Source organism: Drosophila kikkawai, chromosome 2R (assembly GCF_030179895.1).
Source record: "Drosophila kikkawai strain 14028-0561.14 chromosome 2R, DkikHiC1v2, whole genome shotgun sequence".
Lineage (NCBI taxonomy): Eukaryota > Metazoa > Arthropoda > Insecta > Diptera > Drosophilidae > Drosophila > Drosophila kikkawai.
Window position 1 is genome coordinate 26,630,380 of NC_091729.1, and position 27,636 is coordinate 26,658,015.

The 27,636-nt window shown below is 39.5% G+C and overlaps 4 protein-coding genes across 6 annotated transcripts in view; 1 reads left to right on the plus strand and 3 right to left on the minus strand.

Annotated features, from left to right (window-relative positions):
* The window catches only part of LOC108085134 (outer dynein arm-docking complex subunit 4), a 178,414-nt gene that overhangs the window by 117,251 nt on the left and 33,527 nt on the right, over positions 1-27,636 (minus strand). The window lies entirely within an intron of this gene.
* Snp (Snipper) overlaps positions 1-27,636 on the plus strand; it is a 102,019-nt gene that overhangs the window by 65,463 nt on the left and 8,920 nt on the right. Inside the window, exon 1 of one of the 3 annotated variants that reach the window (XM_017181735.3) lies at positions 25,486-26,094. The exons of the other annotated variants lie outside the window; for them this stretch is intronic. Coding sequence (XP_017037224.1) covers positions 26,072-26,094 — 23 coding nt within the window. The 5' untranslated portion in view covers positions 25,486-26,071. Of the gene's footprint in view, positions 1-25,485; positions 26,095-27,636 lie in introns of those variants that run through there. 3 annotated transcript variants of the gene reach the window in all.
* Positions 18,789-20,678, minus strand: LOC108085118 (uncharacterized). The gene is made up of 5 exons (XM_017181620.3): positions 20,452-20,678; positions 20,153-20,399; positions 20,003-20,085; positions 19,806-19,955; positions 18,789-19,750 (listed from the first exon to the last, which is right to left on the minus strand). Exons 1-5 carry the CDS (start codon positions 20,546-20,548, stop codon positions 19,092-19,094), a joined length of 1,236 nt encoding a protein of 411 aa, XP_017037109.1. The 5' UTR covers positions 20,549-20,678; the 3' UTR covers positions 18,789-19,091.
* LOC138928116 (uncharacterized) lies at positions 20,716-21,152 on the minus strand. Its single transcript, XM_070284515.1, has 2 exons — positions 21,060-21,152; positions 20,716-21,002 (listed from the first exon to the last, which is right to left on the minus strand). The coding sequence occupies exons 1-2, from the start codon at positions 21,112-21,114 to the stop codon at positions 20,716-20,718; spliced, it is 342 nt and encodes a 113-aa protein (XP_070140616.1). The 5' UTR covers positions 21,115-21,152.

A 27,636-nucleotide genomic window follows, 5' to 3' on the forward strand; every position in this document is an offset into this window, starting at 1 on the left:
TGGCTGCTCGCCACTTCAATCTAAAATCGCTTTCGTTAAGACTTTACCCACCATTTCTTTTGCCAATTCAAGTTGCTCCTTCTCCGCTCGCTGGCGTTATCTGTTACCCCTTGACCGTTTCAATTATCAGACACTTGGCATAAATTTTGGCAAAAACAAAAAAACACATTCAAATGGAGGACGGACGGACGCCTCTCTCGATAACAGAGGAAAAGCGCCGCAAAGTCGCTTGTTTACTCGCTGTTGAACCCTGAACTCGCCCGCCCACTCACTCACCGACTCACTTACTCTCGGCTGCCGCTTGTTGGCCAGGACGCAGCTGCATTTTGGCCACTCGTAATCCCAATCCAGAGAGCTTCCTGCACTTGTAATGCGGCTTAAAGCGAGTACCATTCGGGGCCATCTAGGGTTTTATGCGAATATATATCCGCCTGGGAAAAAATGCCTGACCCACTCCCGCTTTTTTGGTAGCGCATTTTGAATACATTTTTGAATCAGCGTCGGTCGGCGACGCTGTTTACTTTTTATGTCACTCTTTTTCGGACCCAACTCCGGCTCGGGTTTTATGCGATTTGTGTACTTCCGGCGGGCGCTGGTGCTTGTGGGACTCCCAGTGTGTGTGTGCCCTGCGTGGGTCCTGTGTGTGTCATGTGTGTGTCACCACTCCCAGCTGATGGCAAACCGAAACCACTCGCAGTTGGTCCGCGCCCCAGAATGTATTTAATTGCAAGCGGCGCTCAAATAGGATTTGTGCATTGTTTTCTGCGGTGGATTTAATGCCATCTCCTCCTCTTTTCCACTTTCCAGCTTGTTTTTGCATTTTTTTTTTTTTTGCCCCCATCGCCCAGCTCTGCTCCCATTTGGAATCTATTTTAATGTCAGTTTAATTCAATGCCCTAGTGGTTCTCTCTAATGCGCTGCGGGGAGTTATTTTGAGGAGAATGGGAATAGTGTGCGGTGGTGGGAGGAGGGATTCCCACCCCATTGTGCGGCAAATGTAATTAAATTGTGGCCAAAGTGGGATAATCCCCTGCGCTTTTTTCGATATGGGTACTTAGTAAGCGTATATCTGCTCTCAGCGGGAACTCTGCCAAGCTGGACTCTATTTTGACTTAATTTTTGATCCTTTTCGAACTGAAATCTACTTTTAATGAGATTGATTTGGGTTTGAATTTGAATTTTATTATATTTTATAGCCTAAAGTGTATGTATTTTATATTTTAGGGAATATTTTTAAGCTCCCAAAAAGTTACGTTTTTAATGAAAACCCGAAACCCATTTAAATTGTAATCCCCTGACTCGAAATACCGAATCAGTGGCATTGCTTACTCAATTGACTCAACTGAAAGTCGAACAGCTTTCAACCATCGCTCTCTCGAAATCTGAAGCAGCTGAAGGCGCTTGGCTTATTTCCGTTTCCGCTTGCTGCCATATTTTGTGATCCCCCTCATAACCGAACTCTCCTTCACAATTCTTACCCATTTTTACCTCAGCAATGCAATTTTCAATTGGAAAATGAAGCAGGGCAACGACAGTGGCACCAAAAGGCACAGAGAATGAATAATATTTGGATTTATGGAAAAGTTATCGACATCAACTTAATCACAAAATATTGATAAAAAGTTTTAAAATTACCTTTTTAATATTTATTTTAATCCATTATTATTACAATTATTACAATATTACAATTTAATAAAATTTCTTTCTCTGCATGAGACTCCCCAAAAAGGGGAGGCGAGGGCAAGGGTCATGTGGTTGGGTCAGCGCTGAACTACTTTTCTGCTTTTCAGCTGGTGCTGCTGTCGTTGCTCTCGCTGCTTTTGTTGCGGCCATATCCCGCCCCATCTCCGTCTCCAGCCCCATTGTGTCGCCGGAAATATTCAATTTTCAATTTTCATTTCGCTGGCCAGCAAAAATTGGCAAGCGACGAAAACAAAGGACGTGGAGAATAGAATGCCGAGAGCGGGAAAATCTGCTAAGCGCAGTGAGTGGGATTGAAACAAAGGGAATGTTGAATGAACGAAATCAATTCGATTATTACGTTTTTTTCCCCCTTCTAGGGTTTTCTTTCTCTATTATTGCTCTCCCTTGTATTGTCGAGAATTATGAAGGTGCAACGCTGCTGACATAATCTTAATGCAACGGGATTTTCCTGCAGGACATAGCCCCGCCCAGGGCATCCAGGGTTGTCATCTTAACACAATTAAGCGCTCTGCGGGATATAAATTTATTGAAATATTATTTATGACGTTGAAAATTGCTGGAAGCCGCCTTTAATCCTCGTTACTTACTCACCCAGGCCAGCCCAGAGGATACGGATCCCTCCTGCTGGGCATGCTTCGGTTATCGTTTGTTTTGGCCATTTTCCAGGGTCATTAGCTGACGGCCACCATGATGATGATGACGATAATGTTGATGTTGATGTCGGCTAAAAACTTTCTGGAGCTGGCATCTCCAGCTGGGCTAGAGACCCACCGCAAATGAAAATTGTTTTCTGGAAGGCATCACAAATGGGGTAATCAGAAATTTAAAATTACCAGAATATTCAACTGGGGAATGGTAATTTCAATCATATGATTTACTTAATTAAATGAATAAATCCTTAACATATTCCAAGGCTTCTTCCATTATTTAACTCCTGTAAAAAGCGCTTTAACCAGAGATACCTACAGACTGCACATATCCCCAGGACCTGGCCACTCATTAAATAGCCTTCAGGGTTTAAGCTCAAGCTGAGTGCTCTCTCTCCCTGTGTGTGTGTGTAGTGCCAAGATAGCCGGGTCAGGAGCTTATTTTAATTAAAATTTTAATTTATTTCCTGCCATTTCGGTGGCCCCTTCCTCTTCCTTTTATTTTTAATATATTTTATTCACTGGCCATCAAACGTGATGAGAAACGCTGAGGGGGGTCACATCAAGTGGCCGAAATTAAAATCTGCAGCAAGCTCTTGACACTTGAGGGGGACTAAAGAGGAGGTGTGTGTGAGGTGGGTTGAGTGCAAACTATACACAAGTGACAAAAATTACGCATACGCACTGTGCGACGCCAGGTATAATGAGAGAGCAACCAGGTCGCAATATATTGAAGTGACTGCGTTTCGGTGGGTGTGTGACTGCTCATTAACACTCTGTCGAGTGGCGTGTGTGTGTGTGTGTGTGGCTGAGTGGGGTTAAGCTTCAAGTTGGTGTTTTTGCTGGTGTGAAACAGAGACTGAAAGATGAGAAGGACACGCGTGTGTGGGAACAGTAAATCACTGAAAATAGCTGGCAAAATAAATTCCACAGAAGATTTAGTAAGACATAGACATAGCTATCGTCTAGTCTCCTGGCTCCTTGCTTTCTTTCCCATATTTTCAGTCCAATCACTCTTCTCCCTACAGTCAAGCTTCGGTAAGATGAACTTTTTATCTTTTTTTCTCTGATAATTGGAATTTTAATTACTTTAAATTAGGATGTTTATGGATTAGAAACTCTCTTATGATTAAGTAAATATTGTAAAGATATACTAAAAATCCAAAGCAAAGTCTGTCTTAGGTCTAATCGCCTGTTTTTAGGCCGGTTAAAAAGGTTTTGCCTACACTCTGGGCTTTCGGGCTGTCTCACTCAGTGGTGTGGCTGACATTTAGCAGTCGCTTGACACACACACACACAGAGTTCCAGGATAGTTAGTCCGTGAGTCCACCTCCTCCTTCGTGTGATATCCACTTTTGGTTTGGCGGAGAGCCGAAACGAAACGAAACGAGGCGAGAAGAGGCATCATCAAAGACTCCGAGTGCCAGGCACTTGACGTTGACGTTGGTGGATAAGATGGCCGGAGGAGCTGGTTGCCAGAAAGGAGATGGAGCTGGGAGCTGCCAGCGATAAGCGAGCGGATAATGATGTACGGCACCTGAGCACGCGGCGTATGAGTAATGCCAAGCCATGTTAGTTAGTTGGCCAAAGTTGGCCATCCTTTTTGGGGGGCCAAAAAAGAAAAGAATGATGCAATTTCCAGGCCACAATTCACCAGGCGGACGAACAGTGCTCTCTTCTCCTGCCTTGCCTGCCTGTGAGAAATGTGGAGTAAAAAGCAACCTCATTAAATTGAAAAATGTCCACAATTTGCAGGACATTATGTCCCGGGCTAATGCATGCCGTTCTCTGGCCAAAGTAGACCATGTCCTTGCTCTTCCTCTCTCTCTATATATATATGTATATGTATGTTATATCGGTTGATGTTGTGTCTCTACAAATTGTTTAACTTCTCGACTTTTAAATCTCTTTGGTCGTGTGAACGAGCTCAATCTATATGGATATATGCGAGACCCGTACGAGTACGGGTATATGTATAAATTTGCAGTGTTAATGCAATTTTAAGCTGCTTTATTAATGATTTTTCTCTCTTTGGTTTACCTTGCAGCTTTCAGAAACGATTGCCGCTTCTGAACATTGGATAAAACTATTAAGAAAATTGTGGTTAAAATTTTGAGGGAAAAATAAAGCATTTATTGAAATATTTGTTAGAAAATAGAGTTGAAAAGTAGGACGTAGTAGTTGGCTCTATGTTTGTTCTTCAGAATCTTTTTCATTGTCTTCAGTTGGTTTCTCTGAGAATAGGTTTTGATTTAGAATCATCGTCAGGGGTTGTGACTCACTACATTTTGATAGCCTGGACTTGGGCATCCTTGCTTATTTGTATGCAAATTAAGAAATAATACAAAGTATCACGCAGAACTATTTTACAACTGGCACATAAAGACAACTAAAATATCGGTTCTACTTATTATTCCACCTTCGAACCACTGTGCCCTCTTCATATCATAAAGCAAAAGTTATTGGGGCAAAAATCCTGAACGCAGAAGAAGCCGTTTTTTTCCATTTCCATGGCTGTGCGCGGCTGTGTAAGTGAGACGGGTAAACATTTGTGTCAATGCATCGATAACCCGAGAACAAGGACGAAAACAACAACAACAACAACAACGAGAGTCAAAGGGATCAGAGGCCAGTAGCTGCTGCAACAGGAGTTGGAAAAGGGAGATCCAGCGTCAGAGCCAGCGCCAGATCCAGAACGAGCTCAGTCGTCGGCTTTCTGCATTTACTCGCATGCATTATTGAGCATTAACCTCATTTCACGCAGTCAATTTACGGCATTAAATTCTCGTCTGGCCGGATCTACTCCGGCGAGCAGGGCAATGGCGTAAGGATTTAACGAGCTGCCAGGAGGATACACACCGCCCCCAGCAGCCAGCCCATCTAAGGCCGCTCGGAGCTGGTGATAATGATGATGGTGATGGTGCTGGAGGATGCCGATGATGATTTTACAAAACTAATTCGATTTTGATTAGCCTGGAAACACTGGCGGTGGCGGAGATTTAGTCCTTGGACTTAACAGTTATTGAAAGTGGCTTAGCTTACCGTTTGGCGGCTAATAAGTGGCACAAGTTGAAGAGAAAGAACGAAAATGCGACACAAAACCAGGCCAAGAAATTGAAAACACTTGAGGTGCACAAGTAGAGCTAATAGCCAGACTAAGTAAGCTCATAAAAAACCAAGAAGATAGCCCAGAAGTGGGATAAAAAAAGAAAGTCAAGAGAAGTAGGAATGCTGGAAGTGAATAATGACACGACTACTAAGTACCTGGTAATTATTTATGGAAATGTGCAGCATAACTCTACCGAAATTTGCCTAACATTTCAAGATTTTCGTAATAGTTGATTTTTAGGCAGAAAATACAAACCAAAATATTAAAAATCTACCTAATACTAAAAGTACACCAATTACAACAAAGAAACACCAATCTACACCAAAAAATACACCAACAAGAGATACATCAAGTACACCAATCTACACCAACAAATACACCAACAAGAGATACATCAAGTACACCAACCTAAACCTATAAAAATGGATAAAAAATTTATTAATTATACAAATTTCTTCAAGTCTAATAAACCCCGAAAATATAAAAATCAAGAAGACTAGAAAGAGATAGAGAGAGTATAAAAACTAGGAGACTGACACTATCCTTACTTATTTTTCTCGTTTGTGCCATTGTAATTGGATAATTAAAGAAATGTCTGGGCCACAAACCAAAAAGAGAGAGAGGGAAAGAATAAAAAGATAGGGAGGGAAGCAGAACAAAGACCGTGTGAGAAAGACAGACAATGAAATTAAGATGGCGAAAGAAAGAGACAGCTGCCAGAGGTCCCTGTTGGCTCTTTATGCCCCAGAACGAGTGTGTTTGTGTGTTGGTGTCCGTGTTTGTAGAAAGGCTATTAAAAGCATCTAAACGTTTGCTAAAAACGCTAGTATAATTCACTACTCCCGAGGAGGACGACGACGCAAACATGGCACCGTTTAAGTAGCCTTAGTAACAGCCACCAGCTGTTCGTGCGAGAAAAACCCCTAAAATACACACACACACACCCAGACACATACATTATATAAGCAGCTTTTCTATTGTCTCACTTACTTAATTTTCCCAGCGAGAAGCAGCTGCATCGTGATTCCTGGTCTTGCCCCGTGTTTAGGTAGCTGTGGAGCTTGGAGGCCAAATGTGCTGGGAGTTATGACTTATTTTCTACAAGAAAGTCTAAAGAAATAAGATATTAATGGATATTTTTAATAATATTTGTATTTACTATATAATTTAATATCTCCATTGAGCTGTACTGGCCTTTATTGGGTTTCTTTAACGAAAGTCATCCCTATTTACTACCCAGATTTGGGTAATTCCATCTTTACACCTCCATAAGCTGGAGGGGAATGACTTTTTTCCCGAATTGAAGCCAGTTCAAGTGCTCGCTGGACCGCCTTAATTGCCATATGTTGCAGAGATAGGGAAAAATGCCGCAACTAATGGCCAATTGCCCGGGGCAAATAGCATTTGGCTGCTGTTAATGGTCCTGGCCAAACATGGGATGGCCAACACCACCTCCTTCCCCCGGCCAGGGACACTTCAATTCCAGAGTCAGAGTTCACTCTGTGCGGGGTCACCGATGCGGAGGTGACAATTGCAGGTCCCTAGACTTGGTGGCAATTAAGTTATCTTTGTGTGAGCTCTTTGGCAATGCAATAACCATCATAATCAATCATCGTTTAACGGCGAAGAAGGGTAACAAAGCGAGGAACACCTTCAGTTAGGGCTGCATAATTCACAGGGGGAGTGGGGAGGGGGTAGTAGGAAAATGGGAAATGGAAAAACTTTGACTTTGGCGCGTGACTAAACGAGAAATGCAATGCAACACACACACAGACAATGCAAAAAGGCCAAAAACTGTTGCCAACAAATGAGCCACCAGCATCAGAAGCAGCAGCAAGGAATAAAGGATAAATAGCAACAGCCAGGGAACAGCGAAAGACCAGCTTCCAGGACACTAAGTATGATTTATGCGGCGAGTCTCGCTCCGCGTGGCAGTCAAATTGAAATTTACACCAGAACCTTGGCAACGTGCCCCGTGATCTGGGCTCAAATGAGTTGCAATCCTTGTAAGGATTGTCGCCTCGAACACACATAAACACTGGGGAAAATTAAAAGGGTATTTAGAGGATTGAAAAGCCTTTCTAGAATGTTTTACTTTGTTTTTAATTAAATTTTTTATATAATCAGTTATTAAGAAATGCAAATATTTCTATAAATAACACAGGTACACAGCCAAAAATTTCCACGAACCATTTCAAGTTTTCCATGATATTTGGGTGCTCCTGAGTAAAAGTCCCATACAAAATTGTTTTCCATCACCTACAGGTTTCGCGGTATACCTAAGAATACAAAAAACCTATGTTTGCCGACATTTTGAATAACGTGGCCTATATAATTGGACTTACCTTTATTATTTTTGGTAGGACCTACTCTCAATACATCACGGCACTACTAAAAAATAGTCCCAATCGTGGACCATTGTCCATGTCTTTGGAATTCGACGCCAAAGTTGAAACTCCCAAAATTTTCAACATTTCTGTTATGAAAAAACAATTCTGAGAATTAAATCTTCCATGGGACTAATTTTAAATTTTCATTGAATCTATTGCTCATTGTATTCTTTAATTTCGGTTTAAAGCGTTTTCATGAGGACATTTTATTGGATTTATTAAACAAATAAAACCGATTTTTTGGTTTTATTATCTACTACTATTTGCTGTCAAATTTCAAATAAGTCAAGGCAACCTATAAAATAGTAGTAGATTAGTTTCTTTTTATATATAATATACATTTTTTCTTTTTGACTAAACTTAAATATGTAAGGATTATCGCTGGGTACTAAGCTGTCTTAAAAATGTTATGTTCGGAAGACCTTTTTATTTAATATACAACTAAATGTATATTATATATAAAAAGAAACAAATCTACTACTATTTTATAGGTTGCCTTGACTTATTTGAAATTTGACAGCAAATAGTAGTAGATAATAAAACCAAAAAATCGGTTTTATTTGTTTAATAAATCCAATAAAATGTCCTCATGAAAACGCTTTAAACCGAAATTAAAGAATACAATGAGCAATAGATTCAATGAAAATTTAAAATTAGTCCCATGGAATTTTAATTCTCAGAATTGTTTTTTCATAACAGAAATGTTGAAAATTTTGGGAGTTTCAACTTTGGCGTCGAATTCCAAAGACATGGACAATGGTCCACGATTGGGACTATTTTTTAGTAGTGCCGTGATGTATTGAGAATAGGTCCTACCAAAAATAATAAAGGTAAGTCCAATTATATAGGCCACGTTATTCAAAATGTCGGCAAATATAGGTTTTTTGTATTCTTAGGTATACCGCGAAACCTGTAGGTGATGGAAAACAATTTTGTATGGGACTTTTACTCAGGAGCACCCAAATATCATGGAAAACTTGAAATGGTTCGTGGAAATTTCACAAAGTTTAATTTTGTGTTCCTGTGTAATTAATAGAAAAGTATTTAAAAATGTTTATAAATCTCTAAGCAATAATATTTCTTACTATGTTTATAACATTGTGTATTTATAAATTATAAATACCCAAACAAACTTACTTAATTAACTCAATTTAAGCACTTTTTATTGTGAAAAGTTTCATATATTTATTTATTTTAATAACAAAATTCCTCCTTAATTTCCTGCATTTTTTACCGTTTGCTCCAGGAAACAGCTACACAGATCATTATAACCAACAGCAAATCCGTTGTCCCCTAAGGACATGTGCTTGAGATTGGCTGGGGGAATGGCCAGTCGAATCCGTACCCGGAATCCATCTATTTTCAGCTGGCTGCCAGTTGCACTTCAATTTTCGTTTGTTTCGCCGGATTATCAGCCGAGCTGAAGCATGAAAATTTAATAATACACTGGGACCGGTTGCAGCCAGGACCTGCAGCAGCTGCTGCTCCTCCGGTTGCCCGGGGTTGCTCCTCCGGTGATGATAAATTCTATTTAATTTCGGGGGCAACGGAGAGATTGAAAAGGAATGCCTGGCGGATTTCTGATCTGATTGGGAAACTGTTTTCCAGTTTTCCCAAAAATCCTCTAAAATTAATTGACTGCTTTTCTGGGCACAGTGAGAGCGAGAGCGAGCGAGCACAACTGTACCCTGTTTTATTTAGCAGTTAAGCGACCGAAAACAATCCACCGAAACAACAGTTAAAACCCCAATCACATGCACTTGCATTAGGTGGGGGAAGGGGGGGTAAAAGCAGACCCACTCAACGTGTCATTTAACATTTTGGCTAATAGTCTGCACATTGTTTCTCTATTTCCAAAAACGGGGAAATTGCCAAATGAAGAAGAAAGGCAACAAAAACCCCTGAAAACAGCAACTGAAACTTATTTCATATCAAATAGGGGTGCAAAAAGGGAGGCCAACGCGCGGGGGAAGTGGCTAAAACCACGCCAATTTTGGTCAACATGCTGAATGAACTGCAAAATCAACTTGCTTCAAAATGTGGTCGGTCAGCAGTACATATATACATATATATATAGCTACATGTGCATCAGGACCCCAACTAAAAATCAGTTTGAACAATATTACATATACGCCGCGTGCAGCTCTAAGCGAGAATTAACATTTAAATGCCGCAATATAACGTTACAGGTTTTTAGTTGTTTTTTGCCCAATTGAATAGAAACCGGGTAAATGGCAAAGCAAATGCTTGTGTTCACATGGAAATGGCAGGACGATTTTATAGGGGAACATTTGAAGCAAATTAGCAAATATATGGAGCTTACACAAATAAGTAGGGAGATAATTAGACAGGAAGCTTGTAGAAGACAGGGAAAAGTAAACAGGAATTATAATTAAGGTTGTAGCTAAAATATTGAAGAGTTACAAAATAATAATTTAAGGGTTTAAAACTGCCAAGAATGGTAGTTAATTAACTAAATAATATTTACAACTAGCTACCAGAGTTTTTCCTGCCTCAAGTTTGGCACCATGATTTCTCCTTAGACCTTTCTAAGCAACCCCTTTTGTAAGTTGACTTTCTGTTAACTAAACTTATTAAAGTTGTCTTGGCATTCAGTGATTCCGACTCGGATTCCCGCTTTGTATTTGCCTTTGCTCATTGTCAGTTGAGTTGTTCCTCTCACCTCTGCTTACATATAATAAAATATTTCGCAGCTTGTCAGCTTCAGATTCGGAGTCAGATTCGGCTTTAGCTTTGGCCTTTGGCTTTTACTGCAGCGACTAGAGGACAAATTGTCGTAGGAACAAAACTTCGTTTGCCTTTCAACTCGGCGCACGAAATCCTTGACAGCCTTTCGCCAGGATTTCCCGCCCTGCCTGCCAGCCGCTGCCCTCCGGCCTTTTCCATTGCATTTGATTCAATTTGCGCAGAGCAAAAGTAAATCAACAAAAAAATAAGGAAAATGGAGAGGAAAATAGGAAAAATAGGAAATGTACGTATTCCATAAATTTGCTGGCACTTCAATCTCCCGTGCCATGCCTCTCCCTTTGCCCCTCTGTTGTTCTACGCTCTATTTATAAAATTTAACATTCCGTTCTGGGTTCCATGGTGATTTTTTCTCGTGTTATATACATATATATTTGATATTTTTTCTTTATTTTTCTTGCTTTGGCTGTGCCAAGTTTTTGCGGCTTCATTGTCAGTTTGCTGCTCCGTGGCTCCCGCTTCTTCTCCATTTCTTCCGAAGCCTCATTTCCATTCCCTTGTGTTTTTAATAATGCATAATTTGTTTTATAACTAGGTTCTCCCTTGCCCCTGTTCCCCCCTGTCCTGCAGTCCTGCCCTGCCTCCATAATCCCCATTTTATCTATGCTATACTATGGTTCTAGAAGGAGAAATATATATTTTAATCAAAGCGAAAACAAAGCATTCCATTGTTGGAAAAGTTATTATAAAATACTTTGCTTTGTTGGTTTTTTTTCTCCGGGGTTTGGTTCATTTTCTAAAGTGCCTAGGAGGGAGGAGTGCGAAAAAATACCAAGTGCCGGACAACTATTGTCTAAACGTGCATGAAAAATGCAGTCGAGGTTTGATATAAGATGTCGCCATGGTTGAGAACAAAAAGACAACCTCAGCTCACTTTTCCTTTACATTAAATTAATTTATTATTAAAAATTTTAGAGTAAATAAGGGAGAATAAAAAACATGGCCTACTTTAAATTCATTTTTGAAATCTCAAAATACAGAACAAATTTAACTCTCTCTTTCTTTACTGACAGAAAGGGTTGCTTGTACATTGCAGGCACAACGTAGAACAAAGCGAGTAAAAGTCAAAGCATAAGATCATTTCGAAAAAGAAAAAAAAAACAGAAACAAGGTAGACCAAAAATTAAATAATCTTTTTATACCCTTGCAGGGTATTATAATTTCAGTCAAAAGTGTGTTACATAGTGAAGGAGTCATTTCCGACCCTATAAATCATATATATTCTTGATCAGCACAAAAAGCGGAGTCGATCTAGCTATGTTTAGAAGAAAAACATTTTTCTTAATTTTGTTTTGTATTTTTTATGTCTTAAAATGCTTCAATTGTCACAGAAAAAAGTAGCAAAAAGTGTAATATCTTAAAATTTTAAATTTTGTATGCAGTTTTGTTACCCTAGAAAAAACAAGCACAGAAAAGCTTTCCGAATTGAATTTGATGCTTTTTTGGCTTAATTATGATCGGTTTTTGATTGGATGAAAGATCCTATGGCAAACTGCAAGGGTATACAAATTTCGGCTTCCCGAAGTTAGTTTTCTTTCTTTTTTTGAAATATTTTCTTAATTAATTTATTTACGATAAATATAAAAATAACATCAAAAACCAAAACTGATTGTCATAAAAACGTCCCTTCAAAAATGCTACCTGAGCTGCGACAAGGAAGTTATGACCAAATTATGGCCTTTGTGGAAGAGCCTGCCAGATATTTGGTTATAATATTTTTTAGACCCTTTACCCCTCTGGGGGGGCACACTTAAAATGTCATTACCCAGCCTGGCAATTTGGTTTTCGCTCACAGTTGTGCCCGAGTTTTCCCTTTTTGTCTCGCTTTTCCCTCTCTCTCCTTTTTTTTTGCAGGAAAACTCTCATAAAAAGCCAAAGTGAGACATAATAATAAAGCAACAAAAGACAATTCAGCTCGTAAAAATACAAAATAAATGTTATAAATGTAGCCATAAAAATTACAACAACAACTAGGGGGAAACCAGGGCATGCCTGCAACCTTTGGCAGCGGAAAATATTTTTAACTGTTTGATACGTGGAGAGGGGGAGGCAGAGGGGACTGTGACTGTGCGTTGCGTGACAAAAACAATATAGCACACACACTCACACATATGGGCACAGGCACACGTGAATTGACATAAAGGAGGAGAAGAGAAGAGTAAAGAGTGTGGGGAGAGAAGGAGACACTGACGAGTGACGCCGAAAAAGCGGCAAACACTCACACGCAGACAGACGCGCGTGGAAACAAATGAGAAAAAATATGTTACAAAGTGTCGCACATGACACACACTCAATGGCACCCACATACACGCACACTTCTGTCAAAGTACAGTGAGAGAAATCCGAGGGGAACATGGTTAAAGACATGAAAGATTAACAAAAATGTATTTACAAATCTTAAAAAGAGAAAAAGAAATTATTTTTGTATTTCAATTTTCAATATTATATTTTATTTATAGGATCGGAAATGACTCTCCATATTTCAAATTACATTTAAAATAAATATTACTAATTTTCTTGCCGTGTACAGACTTGGTTGCACACCTACAGGAGCCAGAGCCTGCCACTTGCTCGCCTCGTCATGTCCTGGCAGCAACTTTTACATTGTTTGGCTTCGAGCGTTGTGCCATTTTTACTTTGGCTTTCATGGGCAGGCGGCAAAGGGGTGTTACCGGAGGGGGTTCAGGCGAAGGGGGTTTCGGTTTTGGGGCAGCAGTAAGGGTTTCCTTTTTTTTTTTTTGGAAGGTGCCGCTTTTGTGTCATCCTCGCACTATGGGGTTTTTGACCACTTTTTGTGGCATTTAATCATTTTTAAAAGTTCTTAAATTTAAAAAAAAAATAGTGGGATTGTATTAACAAAACATCGAACTGTTATGCCTCATACTCAAAATGTTAATACTTAACAGCATACGTTAGCAACAGAGCTGTAAAGTCAGCTGTTGCATCCGAAAGCGCGTCTGCTAAGTTTGTAATTTTTACGAAGTGATCTTTGAAGTTAAACTATTCGTGTAAGACACAATTTGCAAAGGAAAAAACTAATGGACACTAATTTCACAGGTTTTAACTACATGTTAAAGGTATTAATTGTTTAAATTGTGCGTGTTTATACTGACATTTTGTCATTTTATAAATGCACCTTAAGCTGAATTTTGAGAAACAAATTTAAACTTTGGGAAGAGTTTTGAAATAGAAGTTCGCATTAGTTTTCAATGCGTCCAAGTGTATGTTGTAGCGTTGTCAATTCTGAGCAAAAAGCAGTTAGTCTTATCGTGCACTTTTCCGCACTTTTGTTGCAATTTGAATTTTTCTCAGATAACCTCACTGTTTTCAGAGCCAATTTGGTAGCTGTTTGTATGGGAAAACACTGAATTCCGGTATTTTGGTTATTTTAGTTCCTAGGGAAAGCGTTGTCCGATTTTGTTCAAAATTACTATATCGTGTTAAAATAGCATCAAATATAAGCTCCTTAAATTTCATTAATATATTTTTACTTTTACCCGATCGTTCCTATGGGAGCTATAGGATATAGATTCCTGATCCGAACGATTTTCATACTATATGTGCCTAGGGACAAATAATGATGATTGGTAAAGTTTCATGTCGATATCTTCAAAACTGATCGAGTTATTAATTAATGCCACAAAAACTGGTCAAAAACCCCATAGTGCCTCGTCGACGCATTCGTGTCAAATTTATTTCTCTTCTCTCGTCTTTTTTTTTGCTTTGTATTTTAGTGTAATTTTGTTGATTACACGTTGTATGTGTGTGTGTGTGTGTGTGTGGGAGTGACATCGTTGAGTGTGTAATTTATTTGGAGTGATCCTAAATTATACATGTGTGTGTGAGTAAAGAGATATGGCCAAAGGATACTTCTGAAATGTATTTAAATTCGGGGTTTTGCAGATCCAAAGCACAAGCCAAGTTTGTGTAAAATTATTATTATTAAATTAAAATATTAAATTATTAATAAAATATACAACTAAATAGCTTTTAATTTGATAAAAATATTGCGGAGCCCCAAAAAGTATGCTACACCTTCATTACTTTGTCCCTTTTATCTTAGCCTTCTCCCTTTTGGCCGCTGGCTAACGATTTTACGGGCCACATTATTACTTTTTATGGGGGCGCACAAGGAAAAGTCATGTTTCAAAGCTTGTTAATATAAAAATCGTGGTAGCTTCCCCCCGAAAAGCCTCAATCCACCACCCGCGGCCAGACTCAACGCCGAAATGTCTAATGAAATCTAATAAATTAAAGAGATTTATACATAAAGCTGCTTTGGAGCTCCCTTACTCTCAGATATATTCCTCCCACCCATAGAAATATATATATCTTCTTTCCTTCCACGCCAGCGGCTTAATTTCGTCGGCATAACTTACATTATGTTTTGCAAATTATTGGCCTTTCGGCGAAGTGTAAAATTCTTGGAATAACAACAAGTGTGAAAGGGCCCTGCTGCTCTCCACCCTCTACAGTTGTCACACTCCATTGTCCTTTGAAGGAGCTCCCCAAAAGATGAAAGATATCGGGATAAGAAGTTTCCCCAAACTCGAATCAAAGTCAAAAGTTTTTCAAGCTCTTAAAGTCCCGATAAAATGTTTTTATTACCCAACTACATTCAATTAAAATGGCTTTAAAATTGCTTTAAAATTCCCTTATTTTTACTGTCTCTGTATCTCCCTGCTCTGCACCATAAAAGTTTAATTGATTTTCAATGGTTTTCTGTTCCGAAAATGGAAAGGGAAAAGGAATAGGAATAAACAAGATTAGAGCGAGCAATGGCCATAAATTCGAATGGCAAAACTGGGCCAGAGAGATTCACCAGGAACCAGATTCAGTGCTGCTGGAATTTAATCAACCCAACTGTGTGACAATCCTGGGCGAAAATCCTTGGGGCCAAGCTCCCTATAAATCTTGGGCCGCTTTAGAGAAGGTGCAAAATTGTATACATAAAATATTTCTACTTATTCGCATTCGTTGAGGTAATGTTTTAAAAATGATTTATGGATCCGCAGCCCCATCTTGCCGGAAGGAAGGGCATGTGTGAGAGGATAGCAGAAGCAGCAGCAGGACGAAGGACCCCACCAACACCTCAAGTGCTCGGCCAGCCATGCAATTACATATATCAGGCAGGCACTCACAGCGGGGGTGTCGGCATTGTGTGGGGAAAGCAGGAGCCGGAAAATAAGGAAGCGCCTCCTCTTGTTATTTTTGTACATGTTACAGCAGGGGCGAATGCATAAATTATTTAAAATTACCCGCAGGAGTCGCCTCCAAGAGGGCTCCTTCGACTCCCGTGTAAAGTGCGTGTTCCATTGAACAAATATTATTTGGAGTGCAATAAATAGATGATAAATGTCTTAAAGCCGACCCCGAGTCCCCGAGAGTTTCCCCGGGAAAGTTAATCAAAGCATGTGAGAAATGGGTATACTTTGGCGGCGAAACTACATAGTTTACTAGGGTCCTTGGCAAGGAGCAAACTTTACTTTCATAAACAATGGGGCTTAACCTTCATTAATCATGCGGGTAAATATTTTCTTTCATTTCGAAATTACTTTGGGAAGTTTTTAAATTGTTCTAAAGAGTTTTAAGTCTTTTAAAACTAATTTAGTAAGCTGATTATAATCTCTAGAAATTATTTGTGGGAAATCTCTGTGAAAATAGTATATATAAAAAGGCATAGAACAAGGATTTAGTCCTTTAATCGAATAAAAATAATCTTATTGACAAGATTTAATATTCAATTATTTTATTGCTCTTTCAAAAATCCCCTTTCAAAACTCAAAACCCTCCTTTTGAGCCAATTTCCGAATCAATGATGATCTCCTTCTCGGCCACCAACGCCGATCTCTTCCACATGTAATGCAAGTGCAGGACACTGCAAAATGCAAAGACAATGCGGAACAGGAGACGTCTGTTGGGTATAACCAGACCCAGGATCTGCAGTCCAGGTTGAAGAATAGGAATCTTGGAGTCGGGGTCCTGGCACCGCCATCTCCACTTCCATTTCTTGCGTTCCAACCAGCCATATGTGGCCAGGATCTCGTCAAACTGCAGCAGCTGGGCCACATGCAACCACGTGGTGTCCTGCCGAGCTCTGGTCATGGCCACCAGTTGATCCAGTGACACCAAGAGCGATCGCACACTGTTAACCAGAACCGTGATCTGGATGGTACGCCACCAGCGGCCACTGGACAGGGTGTATATAGTGCTCAGGTTGTAGAGGAGGATCAGAACCATCTGGGGACCCAGGCAGCCGATGACCTCCTGGGTGAGCCTCACATACGATCGGTGCAGGCGCTGCAGGGCCACCAGGTGACGTTGTAACCTGCGAATTTCTGAATAATTACCGCGAAGGATCTCCAATGGCAGCTTCTCGCCCACGGCTGCCATTTCCTCGTCCAACACCTGAAAGGATTTGAGCAGAAGAAAGAGTGCAATGCTGACCAGGTGCGAGGTCACGTCCATCACCCAAATGGCCAGGGTCACGGGCACCACGAAGAGCAGCATCAACAAGATCATGTAGGTGGTATCCGTGGGTATCAGCAGAGCCATGTAGAATATCCTGAAGCTGAGGAACTTCAGCAGCCACTGCAGGATGGCCAGCCAGGACATCTTCAGCTTCCTGTGACAGCAGCGATAGAGCTGCGGCGTAAGTCGCAGGAACTCATTCACTAGTCGCGTGCGCTCCTCGACGACTCGCCTGGGCTGCAGCATTATGGAGCAGCTGAAGCCCAGGAGCTGTATGTGCAGCATCAACCGATAGGGATCCTTCAAGGCCAGGGTGAAGAAGAAGGCGAACGGCAGGCCAATCATCCTGGCAATCGTGACACTGTAGTGAGTCAGACGCACCTCGTTCCGGTCTGCCGCGTAGCGGAGACGCATCAGACCCAGGCAACGGTACTGGGCCAAGTAGAAGCGCAGCAGGAGGAGCAGGTGATAGCTCAGGTAACGGTTGCTCAGGCGAAAGGGCGACCAACGCCAAAGGGCCATCGATGAAACTGAACTGAAGAGTGGAGAGCTCGATGATGTTTTGGGAGTCCCAATAATTGCCATCGTTAGTAGGCTAATGTGTCGATAATAGAACCCATCAAAGGGTATATTCAGGGCAGGACTGGGGGTTGGTAAGTGTAGGAGAGGAGGCTTTCACTGGCCTTACTCAAGGGCTAAGCTGCCAGAATATTTAGCAAATTATTTCAGAGCTTCAGCCATGACTGACCTCAAGGGCCGTGCTGGATAGCCGCCCTCTGACCCTTGGAAATCTCCGTTACTATAGACATAGACTTGGGCATTCCATGCACTTCATCAACACAATTTGTTATGCAATTAATTTGAGTGGCGAAAAGTGGGGGAACTTTGTGTGAAAGGCGCCAAATGGCGAGCGCTGATGGCTGAATATGAAGTCGGGTAAACAAGTTTTGCATAATTTCCATAAAATATTTCATAAACAACTTGAAAAATGAGAAAAATAGAAAAAAACCAAAGTGAAGTGAAGAAAAGACCACAAAGAAAACAAGGCGAAACTCGCAGCGGTAATTAAAAAGTTCACAAAAGAGGCGACCAGAGACTTTGGAAGAATTCCGCCGTCGACGCCGCCTCGATGACAGAGCACAAAACTTGCCGATTGAATGCGAAATGTCCTGGATCCACATTGTCCTGGGACAAGGAACTCTTTTAGTCGTCGCCAATCCAAATAAATTAAAAAAAGCAACTGCAACTCGTTGCCAAGTTTGTCACCGCAGAAAAATAATACAGAAAAAATGGGATTATATATATATTTATATGGATAGCAAGGAGCCAGCGGGAGGAAGAATCCTACATAGATATAAAAATATGTAGATGGGGGGGGGACAGCAGTAAAGGAACCGCAAACTGCGGTTACTGCGGCTACTCTGGTCAGTGGTTGTTACTTTTCCTGTCTCCCCTCTTGTTGTTGTTGTTGTTGTTACTGCTGCGGTGGTTGTCCTGGCAACGCTGCATCCTGGCATCCTCTTGCAGTGTCAGTGCTCATTATTATGGCCAATGTCCAGGCATCGGAAATTGGAAAAGTTGTCGCCTTCTTGGCAGTTGGCACTCTGCAGTCAAGTGTCCATAAATATGCAAAAAGTTATGTTTAAATAAATATATATAAATCAAAAATGAACTCGGCAGGGTCAAGGCAAGCAAAGGAAATGTATTTTTGAATTTATTTATAGTCCAGATATAATCTATAGATTTTTAGAGGTGTTAAATATTAACCACAATTTATTTTATTTTAAAGCTAAAGCCAGAACAGCTGGCAGCAACTGCTCTCTGAAAAGCTCACTCTCCCTCTCTCTCTCTGTGTCCCAAAAGCATCCCCTTTTTCCTCAAAGGACTCTCTTTGGGACCAGGAGCGAGTTTTGAGGGGTAGATTGAATTTATCTAAACGGTTTAAGGGCGGGGAAATGCTATGTTTTCTCTTCTATGAAACGCAAACAAAACACAGTAAAGACATTAACTACTACTATCGGCTATATCGCGACGCAGCCAGTCGACCAGCGCATCCCTAGCACACTCGGCCTCCGCATCCAGGCAAAACAGCCTGCAGATGTCCCCCAGCCAGTTGCCAATAATATAGCGCTTGATGCACGGCATCATGCCCAGCTCCCGGAGAGCCTTCAGGCAGTGCAACTGCAGCCGTGGATTGTCCTCCGTCGTCTGCATGATTCGACCCACATAGCAAGGCAGCATGGTGAACTCCCGGCTCCGCCACAGAGCCTTCTTGCTGTGCAGTCCATTGACCAGGGCCAGGACCAGGTACTCCCAGTTCTGAAGAGGCAGCAATTTTCGTGGCTTCCCATCCATCGTGGCAAAGATGTCGTGCAGGAGCTTGACTCCATCCACGTCATCGAAGCGTCGTTGGCCCTCGGTACAGCGAAGCAGCAGGGCGAAGGCCTTGGTGGCCATATCCCGAAAGTCGGGCAAACGATTGAGGATCCTAAAGTGGAGCAGCTCGAAGAAGCCCAACTCCAGTCCCTGCTCCGGGGCCACTTCGAGCAGGTGGCACAGGTGGTGCCACAAATGTATGGGATAGTGCGGGCGACAGGGGTCCTGCTTGAAGATGTCGGCCAGGGAGGAGAAGTTCTCGGGATCCTCCAAAATAATTGAAAGAACTAAGAGGGAAAGCATAAATATTGGAAAAATCGTTAAAAGTGTATCCAATCTCACCCTTTGTCTTGCCCGTCAAATTTCGAAGTATCTCAGAAGCCAACTCCTCTTTCAAGTCTTCCTGGGCCTTGATGATCTTATAAAACTCCACCCGAAGACACTTGCGGTTGGCAATATTTTCGGCGCCATTCAAATTACGTGAAAGAATGTCTTGAAGAAAATTAAACTAACTAAATATTTATATCCCTAAAACTCACTATAAATCTTGAGGTACATCTCGCCTTCGCGGTATTCCTCCTTGTGATGCTTCAATCTCAAACGCATAAAGGCGTTCTTTAACCTTTTTCATGTAGAAATAAACATTATTATCTCAAGAGAAAACAAAAAACTATAAAACAACAACCCACTTTCTCACAATATCATATTCGGTGATGGCAGTCTGGGCATTCAAGGGATTCAAAAGGAATTCCGTCAAGGACACAATAGCCTTCCAGTGGGTCAGGCGAACATCGCTGTCCATTTCCTTCATCAATTTGGGCAGAGCAAACCAACCGTAGGCCAACTTGGCCCTATCATCAAAGTATTTGGAGGCCACCGAGTCGCGATCGGGGAAGCACTTGCAGAGATCCCGCTTCTCCAAGGCCTCCGCCCACTCTGAGTATATATTTTTTTAATTACATTCTCTTCAAAATAAACTAAAACTTACCCATTCTCTGCTGATTGTTGATGGAGCTGGGCTTCATCACATCCTTGATTTCGCGTTGTAAAAAGTGATTGCGATATCGCTCCAGCTGCTCCCACATTTTGTATAAGAAATTTTATTTGAGGAGTGGAAAATATACAATATAATTCTTGTCAACTAGTTGAATGTCTGGTTTTGAAATTGAATACTAATACACTTGATTTTGTAGGATATTTTGAACAGTACTTTATTTTTAAGTTTGTTTAGATATTATTTCAAACTTTAAATCTATTTCTTAAACTCTGGTATATTTAAGTTCTCGATTGCCTTGTCTACTTGATCGAAATTCAAGCTATCCAGAAATTTGGTTATTCCCAGATTATCTTTGTGTTTTGGTATTTCTGTTGTAGATTCAGTGGAAGGTTTAGAAGTAGTTACTGTAGCATCAGGGAAGGGGGAAGTGCTTGAGTTCATCTCTTCTCCAGAGACTTCTGAACGACCGAATATGGCGGGACTAAGTCTCTGTAGCGTAGCCAGGGGCAAGTTCTGCTTTTTCCTTAACCGATTGCCTTCAGCTATGATATGAAACTCTTAGGATTAATCCCGCTGTTTCTAGATGAATTATTACTTACCTGTGGTAATTAATAGCAGGCAGAGTACCACGAACAGTCCATTGAGCAGCTTCATCTCCAGAGTTAAGTTCTACCAATGATCTAAAAGCAAAGCCTGACTCTGTGTAACTGACTGTCAAGTTCAAGGCCCATCTTTTTATATACTAGCCAACTTGAGCCTAGTTTGCATAATGTTAGTTATAATACTAGTAGCTAAACCGAAATATTAACATCTCAGAATCGTTAACTGATCGACGCTTTGCCTGCCATTTGCATAACAGCTCCCGGATTAGCATGTCTGACCTGGCATTTGTTTCCACAGTGTTTTATTATAAAATCATCTGTTATAAAATGAAAACTTATATACCAAGTAAAACTAAAACATTTTACACTTATTTCTAGTTTGAAAACGCTTTTCAAATTATGAATGTCAACCAACTAAACCTAGCGCCGAGAGTAAAATAATTAGGTCACATTTCAATTCAAACTCAAACCGGTATTTTGGGAATATTTCATTAGGCTTTATTGATCAGAGTTTAATCTTAAAATGCATTTATAATTTTTACGGCTCTTCCTTCTGCAAATAATCTCAATCCTCCTGGTCGAAGCTATTCACAAGTTTGTCGTACTCAAAATGATCATTGTTATAATATGAACGACCTGTTGGTGATGGTGGTGGTGGAGGCGATTGTGTTGATGTTACAGGTTCTATAATTCTATGTGAAGCTTTCGGGGATAGATTTGTTCCACTCATTCTCCGTTGCCTAAAAACTTTAAACTTCTGCCTTCTGCTTCGATGGCCTTCACCTATGGTAACAAACCCAAAGGATTACTCCTGTCATTTATAGGGAACTAGTTATACTTACCACTAACGAAGGCCATCAGGCAGAGCAATATGAATAGTCCAGTAAGCAGGTTCATGTTAGAGGTTGTATTCCACAAATGATCTTTATGCGAGTCCCAATCTTTAGTAACTGCCTGAGAATATCAAGACCCGCCGCTTTATATGCCATCAGAACAAGCCAAAAAAGAGCTAATTTGCACTAATAAGCCGTAACTTTAACATTCTAGAATTATTGCTTATAATTTGCATAGCAGCCACCATATGGTTGGAATTAGCACGTTTCTTTTGTTTCATTTCAGAAAGTTACATATTAATTCCCTTTGACCTACATGGAAAAAATGTTTGAATATGAAACAAACTTTTTGTAAAACACGTGCACAAAATTATGAAAATATAATTTTTTAGGCTTTTAATTTCAATTTTTAACTTTTATATTTTTAACATAAAAACTACCATACAGCAAAAATTAGCTAACTCGTAACAGACTTTAATTTTAACTATCGATAAAATCAAGAAATTTCTAATATTAAATTGAACCATCCAAAAAATATTTATTATTTATTAGATAATATCTTGGTCTACACGGTCCTTTTTATAAACCACAAAGTTTATGTTAGTGTAATTTTAAAATGCAAAGATACAATATTATTTCAGTATACATTTTACATAAAGACTTTCTTTATTAACATATGATTTTTGAAAAGATCACTATTTTACCGTTTTAAGTTCGCATTGATTCCCATGGTTAAAATCACACTTCTTACATTATTTAATTAATAACACTTTTACCTCTAGGTATTTCTGGTTACACTTTATTTTATGATTTAAAATGATGCTGATGTTGAAGTTGTTGGTTGTCACGTTATAGTTCCTGTTGGTGATGGAACTGATCCAGGAGGCAGAGTACGACGAATAGCAGCTTCATCTCTGGAGTTCAATTCTACAGATGATAATTGATAAATGGATGACAAACGAAAGCAGTATCCTCCAATATATGAACATCACAGGTCTATGGTGTCAAAGATTCCTTTTATATAAGCTTGGCTTCTACTGATGGTGATGGTGACGGCGACGAGTGGTCTGGCGACGGCTTTTCTTCCTGCGAGGCCTGTTTAGCTCGATCTTGTCATCTAAATCCTCCTGGTTGAAGTCATTTATAAGTTGGTCATACCCTTTGTCTTCTTTCCCATTATTAGATGTGAGAGTTCTTGTTGATGTGGTTGCTTTTATATGTCCTGTTTCTGAGGGTGAGGGCGAGGGCGAGGGCGAGGGAGAGGGTGAAGGTGAAGGTGAGGGTGAAGGTGAGGGTGAAGGTGATGGTGAGGGTGAGGGGGAGGGTGAGGGACTCGATAAGGATATAGTTTCCTCTCCATAGTTTCCACGACGACCCAAATTATCCGAATTGTGCCTCCGTTGCTTATAAAGTTTAAACTTCCGCCATCTGCTTTGATGGCCTTCAGCTATATTAACAAACCCAAAGGATTACTCCTGTCATTTATAGGGAACTAGTTACACTTACCACTAACAAAGGCCATCAGACAGAGCAATACGAATAGTCCTGTAAGCAGGTTCATGTCAGAGGTTGTATTCCACGAATGATCTTTATGCGAGTCCCAAACTTTAGTAACTGCCTGAAAAAATCAAGATCCGCCGCTTTATATGCCATCAGAACAAGCCAAAGAAGGGCTAATTTGCATTGATAAGCCGTAAGCATAACATTTTAGAATCTAGACAATGATTTTACATAACGGCTTTCATATGGTTAAAATTATCAGGTATCTTTCCCATTTCAGAAAGTTTCATATTAATTCCCTCTGACCTACATAGTAAAAATGTTTGAATATTTAACAAACTCTTTGTAAAACACATGCACAACATTATGAAAATAAAATTTTTTATGCTTTTAATATCAATTTTTAACTTTTATATCTTTAACATAAAAGCAAAAATTAGCTAACTCGTAACAAACTTTACCTCGGTAATATAAATATTTCTAACAAAAACACCTACTATCGATAAAATCAACAAATTTCATATATTAAATTGAACAAACAAAGAAATTATAACTCATTACCTAAATGATTTACATTAATGTAATCTTAAAATGCATAAATAACCATATAATTTCAGTATCAATTTTACATGCCCATAGTATCATTTCTATTACATTTCTAACATTACCGAATTGATTATACTTTCACTTTCAAGTTGTTCTAGTTATACTTTATTGTATGATTTAAAAATGTTATCGCGTGATCGATAAGGTTTTGTATATTATATGTTTCAGTTAAAATGCATTTGTTATTATAAAAGTACTGGGTTTCTATTGGCGGTGATTGTGACGATGACGGCTGGGCTGACGACGGTTTTTCCTCCGACGGGGTCTGTACATCTCGATCATGTCATCTGAATCGTCCTGGTCGAAGCTATTTACAAGTTGGTCATACTCCAGATAGTCTTTGTTATTTTTATAATTATTAAATTTTGTTGCTGTTGCTGCTGTTGCTGTTGGTGCTGCTGGTGATGTTGGTGCTGCTGGTGATGTTAGTGCTGCTGGTGATGTTGGTGCTGCTGGTGATGTTGTTGGAGTTCCTGTTATTGTTGTCGTGGTTGTGGTTGTGGGACTCGATAAGGATATAGTTTCCTCTTTAAAGTCATCTCTATAGTTTCCACGACGACCCAAATTATCCGGATTGAGTCTCCGTTGCTTTAAAACTTTAAAGTTTTGCCTTCTGCTTCGATGGCCTTCAGCTATGGTAATAAATTCAAAGGATTACTCCTGTCATCTCATAGCGAATAAGCTCTACTTACCACTAACGAATGCTATCAGGCAGAGCACTATAAGTAATCCAGTAAGCAGGTTCATGTTCAGAAGCTCTTGTAGCCAGGTCCGATGATTTCCAACTGATTCTCAGGTTCAAGGCCCCTGTTCTTATATACCGAAGAACCGCTAAGCGTTGACCGAGTTCTTTGGCAGATTGCATAATTCTAAAACATAATAAGTTTGCGTGAAGTTAATTTGAATATTCAGTTTCTGCCCGGTCCCATATCATTTGTATACTATAGAGTTAATATATGCTTTAAGCATAAATATTATGAATATGCGTTATGTTTTAATATGTGTAAACTATAGCGTTAATATATGCATATTTATGCCTATATTTGATATTCTCTTTTTGGAGTGTCTTTTTGTATTCCACTTGAAATTAATATTATAACTTTAAGGGCTGCTACTTGAGTTTAGATTGCGTTTTATTACCACCAAGTTTCTCAGAAAAAATAAGAAAATATGGCAAAAAAATGTGCTAGAATGTGTTATATTTTAAGATGAAAAACACTGTTTAATGTTTAAAGGTAAACATTTGAATTCCTCAAGGCACTTCATTTCCATTTCAACATTATTAATTGATTTTCTTTACTTCCGTTATAATTCAAATTCAAAATCTACATCAAAGCTGCCAGACTTTCTCGTTTTAATATTGGAATATCTGGTGTGGTTCGAATATCAGGTGTGGATTTTTTAGGGAGAAATTGCAACTTTTTGAGATTTTATAGGAGCATAGCTAACTTTTCATTTGGCAACACTGCACTGCACTGCACTTGCCAGCCGCCGCTTCACTTGAATACTTGAATAATAAATGCAGAACGCGAACCAAACCGCTGAAAACAGAGCTGCCGGGCCGCGAATAATGCCCCAGAAAGTGCCACAACACTCCCACTGACCGCCCCGACGACACTCGGCAAATGCAACTGCACCTGCAATACCTTTGCTCCGCGTGTGGAAAAATGTAAACAAACGAGTGGAAATCTTTAAAGTTAATAAATAAATAAAATATCGAAAAAGCGCAAAGCTGGTGTTGTTGTTGTGCCGGCTGAATAACTGCAGTTGTGTGAGTGTTACATTCGCGTGTGTGTGTGTGTGTTTGTGTCTGTGTGAGGAAGCGCGCCTGTGTTGGTGGCAGACAACAAAAGAATTTTCTGCCGCTCTTGCTCTTCTTCCTGTTCGTCCTCCTCCCCTTTTTCGCCTAGTTACCGTTACTTTCTGCACTGCCAAAATAGAAGGGGAAAAGAGGAAGCTAAAGGAGAACCAAATAAATAGAGACTCTGACGAATTTCTAGCAGTACAAAAATCTAATAAAGGTTGTCCGCAAAGTCAATTATAACCGAAATAAAAGCACACACAACAAAGATGGCCTTGATAAGACTGGCAAGGTGAGTTTTTCCCCATTTAACATAAAAAAATTGCTAAATATTCGGGATAAACCTAGTGGGGGGGTGTTCTGGTCTTTGATTTCGACTGTAAAAACGAGTAATAAATTAAGGAAACTGGGAAATATATACAAGATTAATCTGATTTGAAATCATTAGGAATTTATTATAGTCTGAAAAGAATATTATTATGTATATTAAATCAAATAATTAAATATAAATCAATTGTCTTGAAAAAAATTCTCTTGACATTTTTAAATCTCTGAAAACTTTGTCCAAAAGTATCTCAGTTTAATATTAGTTTCCGTATCCAGATTTTTATTGATTATTCGAAAATTTAAAGATTTAAGAATAATATTTTACCTAATTTAATCGAAACCCAAATACGGAACACTCCTATTTTATTATTCCTATTCGTGGGAGACCGGCTTTCGTGAAATTGCCCCGCTAAAAAGTCAGGTCCCACACTCTTTCACTCTTTGCTTTACCACTTAACAAGCTGCAATTAAGAGTCCAGCCAGGGGCGGAGTTTCTACTAAAAAGGGTGACTCAAGCTCCATTTTATTTCCCAGAAAACTAAGCTAGTAAACCGAGTAAAGAATTGATTTTTCTCAGCCAGGTTGGTCATCCTGGCTGACCTCAACCGACCTTATTTTTCATTTTCCACAAAAAAAAGAGAAGTGGAGACTAGAAAATCCGACCCTGGCCTTTTTTGTTGCGTCTTGGTCAACAGAAAATCGCTTAAGGCCACCCCGTGTAATAACTTTTACGCAAATATTTATATCCACAGAGAGTTGTCGAGTTGTTGATATTGGATGTGTTGGGTTGGTCAATGCACTTTAACGCCCCTGAAAGGCACCTATCTGACAAGTATCACTAGAAGTGCCTTATTCACTGTAGGAAACTGAGATTATTTATAGAAATTATTAAAAATTAAACTTGTAAAGCAAGGATATATGCACAAACTTGCATATTATGTTGACTAACTCTCGATATATGTTTTTGAAATAAATTATTTAATATTTTCAACGTTAAGAAATAGCAAGAAATATGTATTCATGATAATATGATCAATAAGATAATAATATTACTCATCATTAATGCCTAATGTCAATTAAAACCAGTAAGAAAATAACATAACTTATTGATCTCTTAACTCTGAGCCATAAAAAAACTCTATAAATAGCTTACAAACAAATCTAAAATTCAAATTCAAATGCATTCTAATAAGTAAGGTAATCTTAGAAGTAACAAATCTCATGATAATTTCATTCAATTAATTCTGTTACGAAGATTACCGCAGTATAGTGTAGTATGTATGCTATTAAACAATGTATACTTGTGGTATCGATGTCGCTTGTTGTTTTTATTCAGCACTAACAACGACTGCAATAATAAACAAAGGCAGCTAACTTTGGAAAGCCGGATTTTGTATACCCTAAAACTTGAAATTGGACAGGAGACTGAATCTTAAAAAGATCATAACTCAGCCAAAACTAAACTAATTTCAATTCGGAAAGCTTTTCTGTGTTAGTTTTTATTAGT

Excerpts from the sequence above, each read along its gene's own strand:
- LOC108085118 (XM_017181620.3), bottom strand. The coding sequence starts at position 20,548 with ATGTGGGAGCAGCTGGAGCGATATCGCAATCACTTTTTACAACGCGAA. Across the intron at positions 20,400-20,451 it reads CAACAATCAGCAGAGAATGG|AGTGGGCGGAGGCCTTGGAG; the intron begins GTAAGTTTTAGT and ends ATATATACTCAG. Across the intron at positions 19,751-19,805 it reads TTTGACGGGCAAGACAAAGG|TTCTTTCAATTATTTTGGAG; the intron begins GTGAGATTGGAT and ends TTTCCCTCTTAG.
- LOC138928116 (XM_070284515.1), bottom strand. The coding sequence starts at position 21,114 with ATGAAGCTGCTCAATGGACTGTTCGTGGTACTCTGCCTGCTATTAATT. Across the intron at positions 21,003-21,059 it reads CCTGCTATTAATTACCACAG|CTGAAGGCAATCGGTTAAGG; the intron begins GTAAGTAATAAT and ends TTCATATCATAG.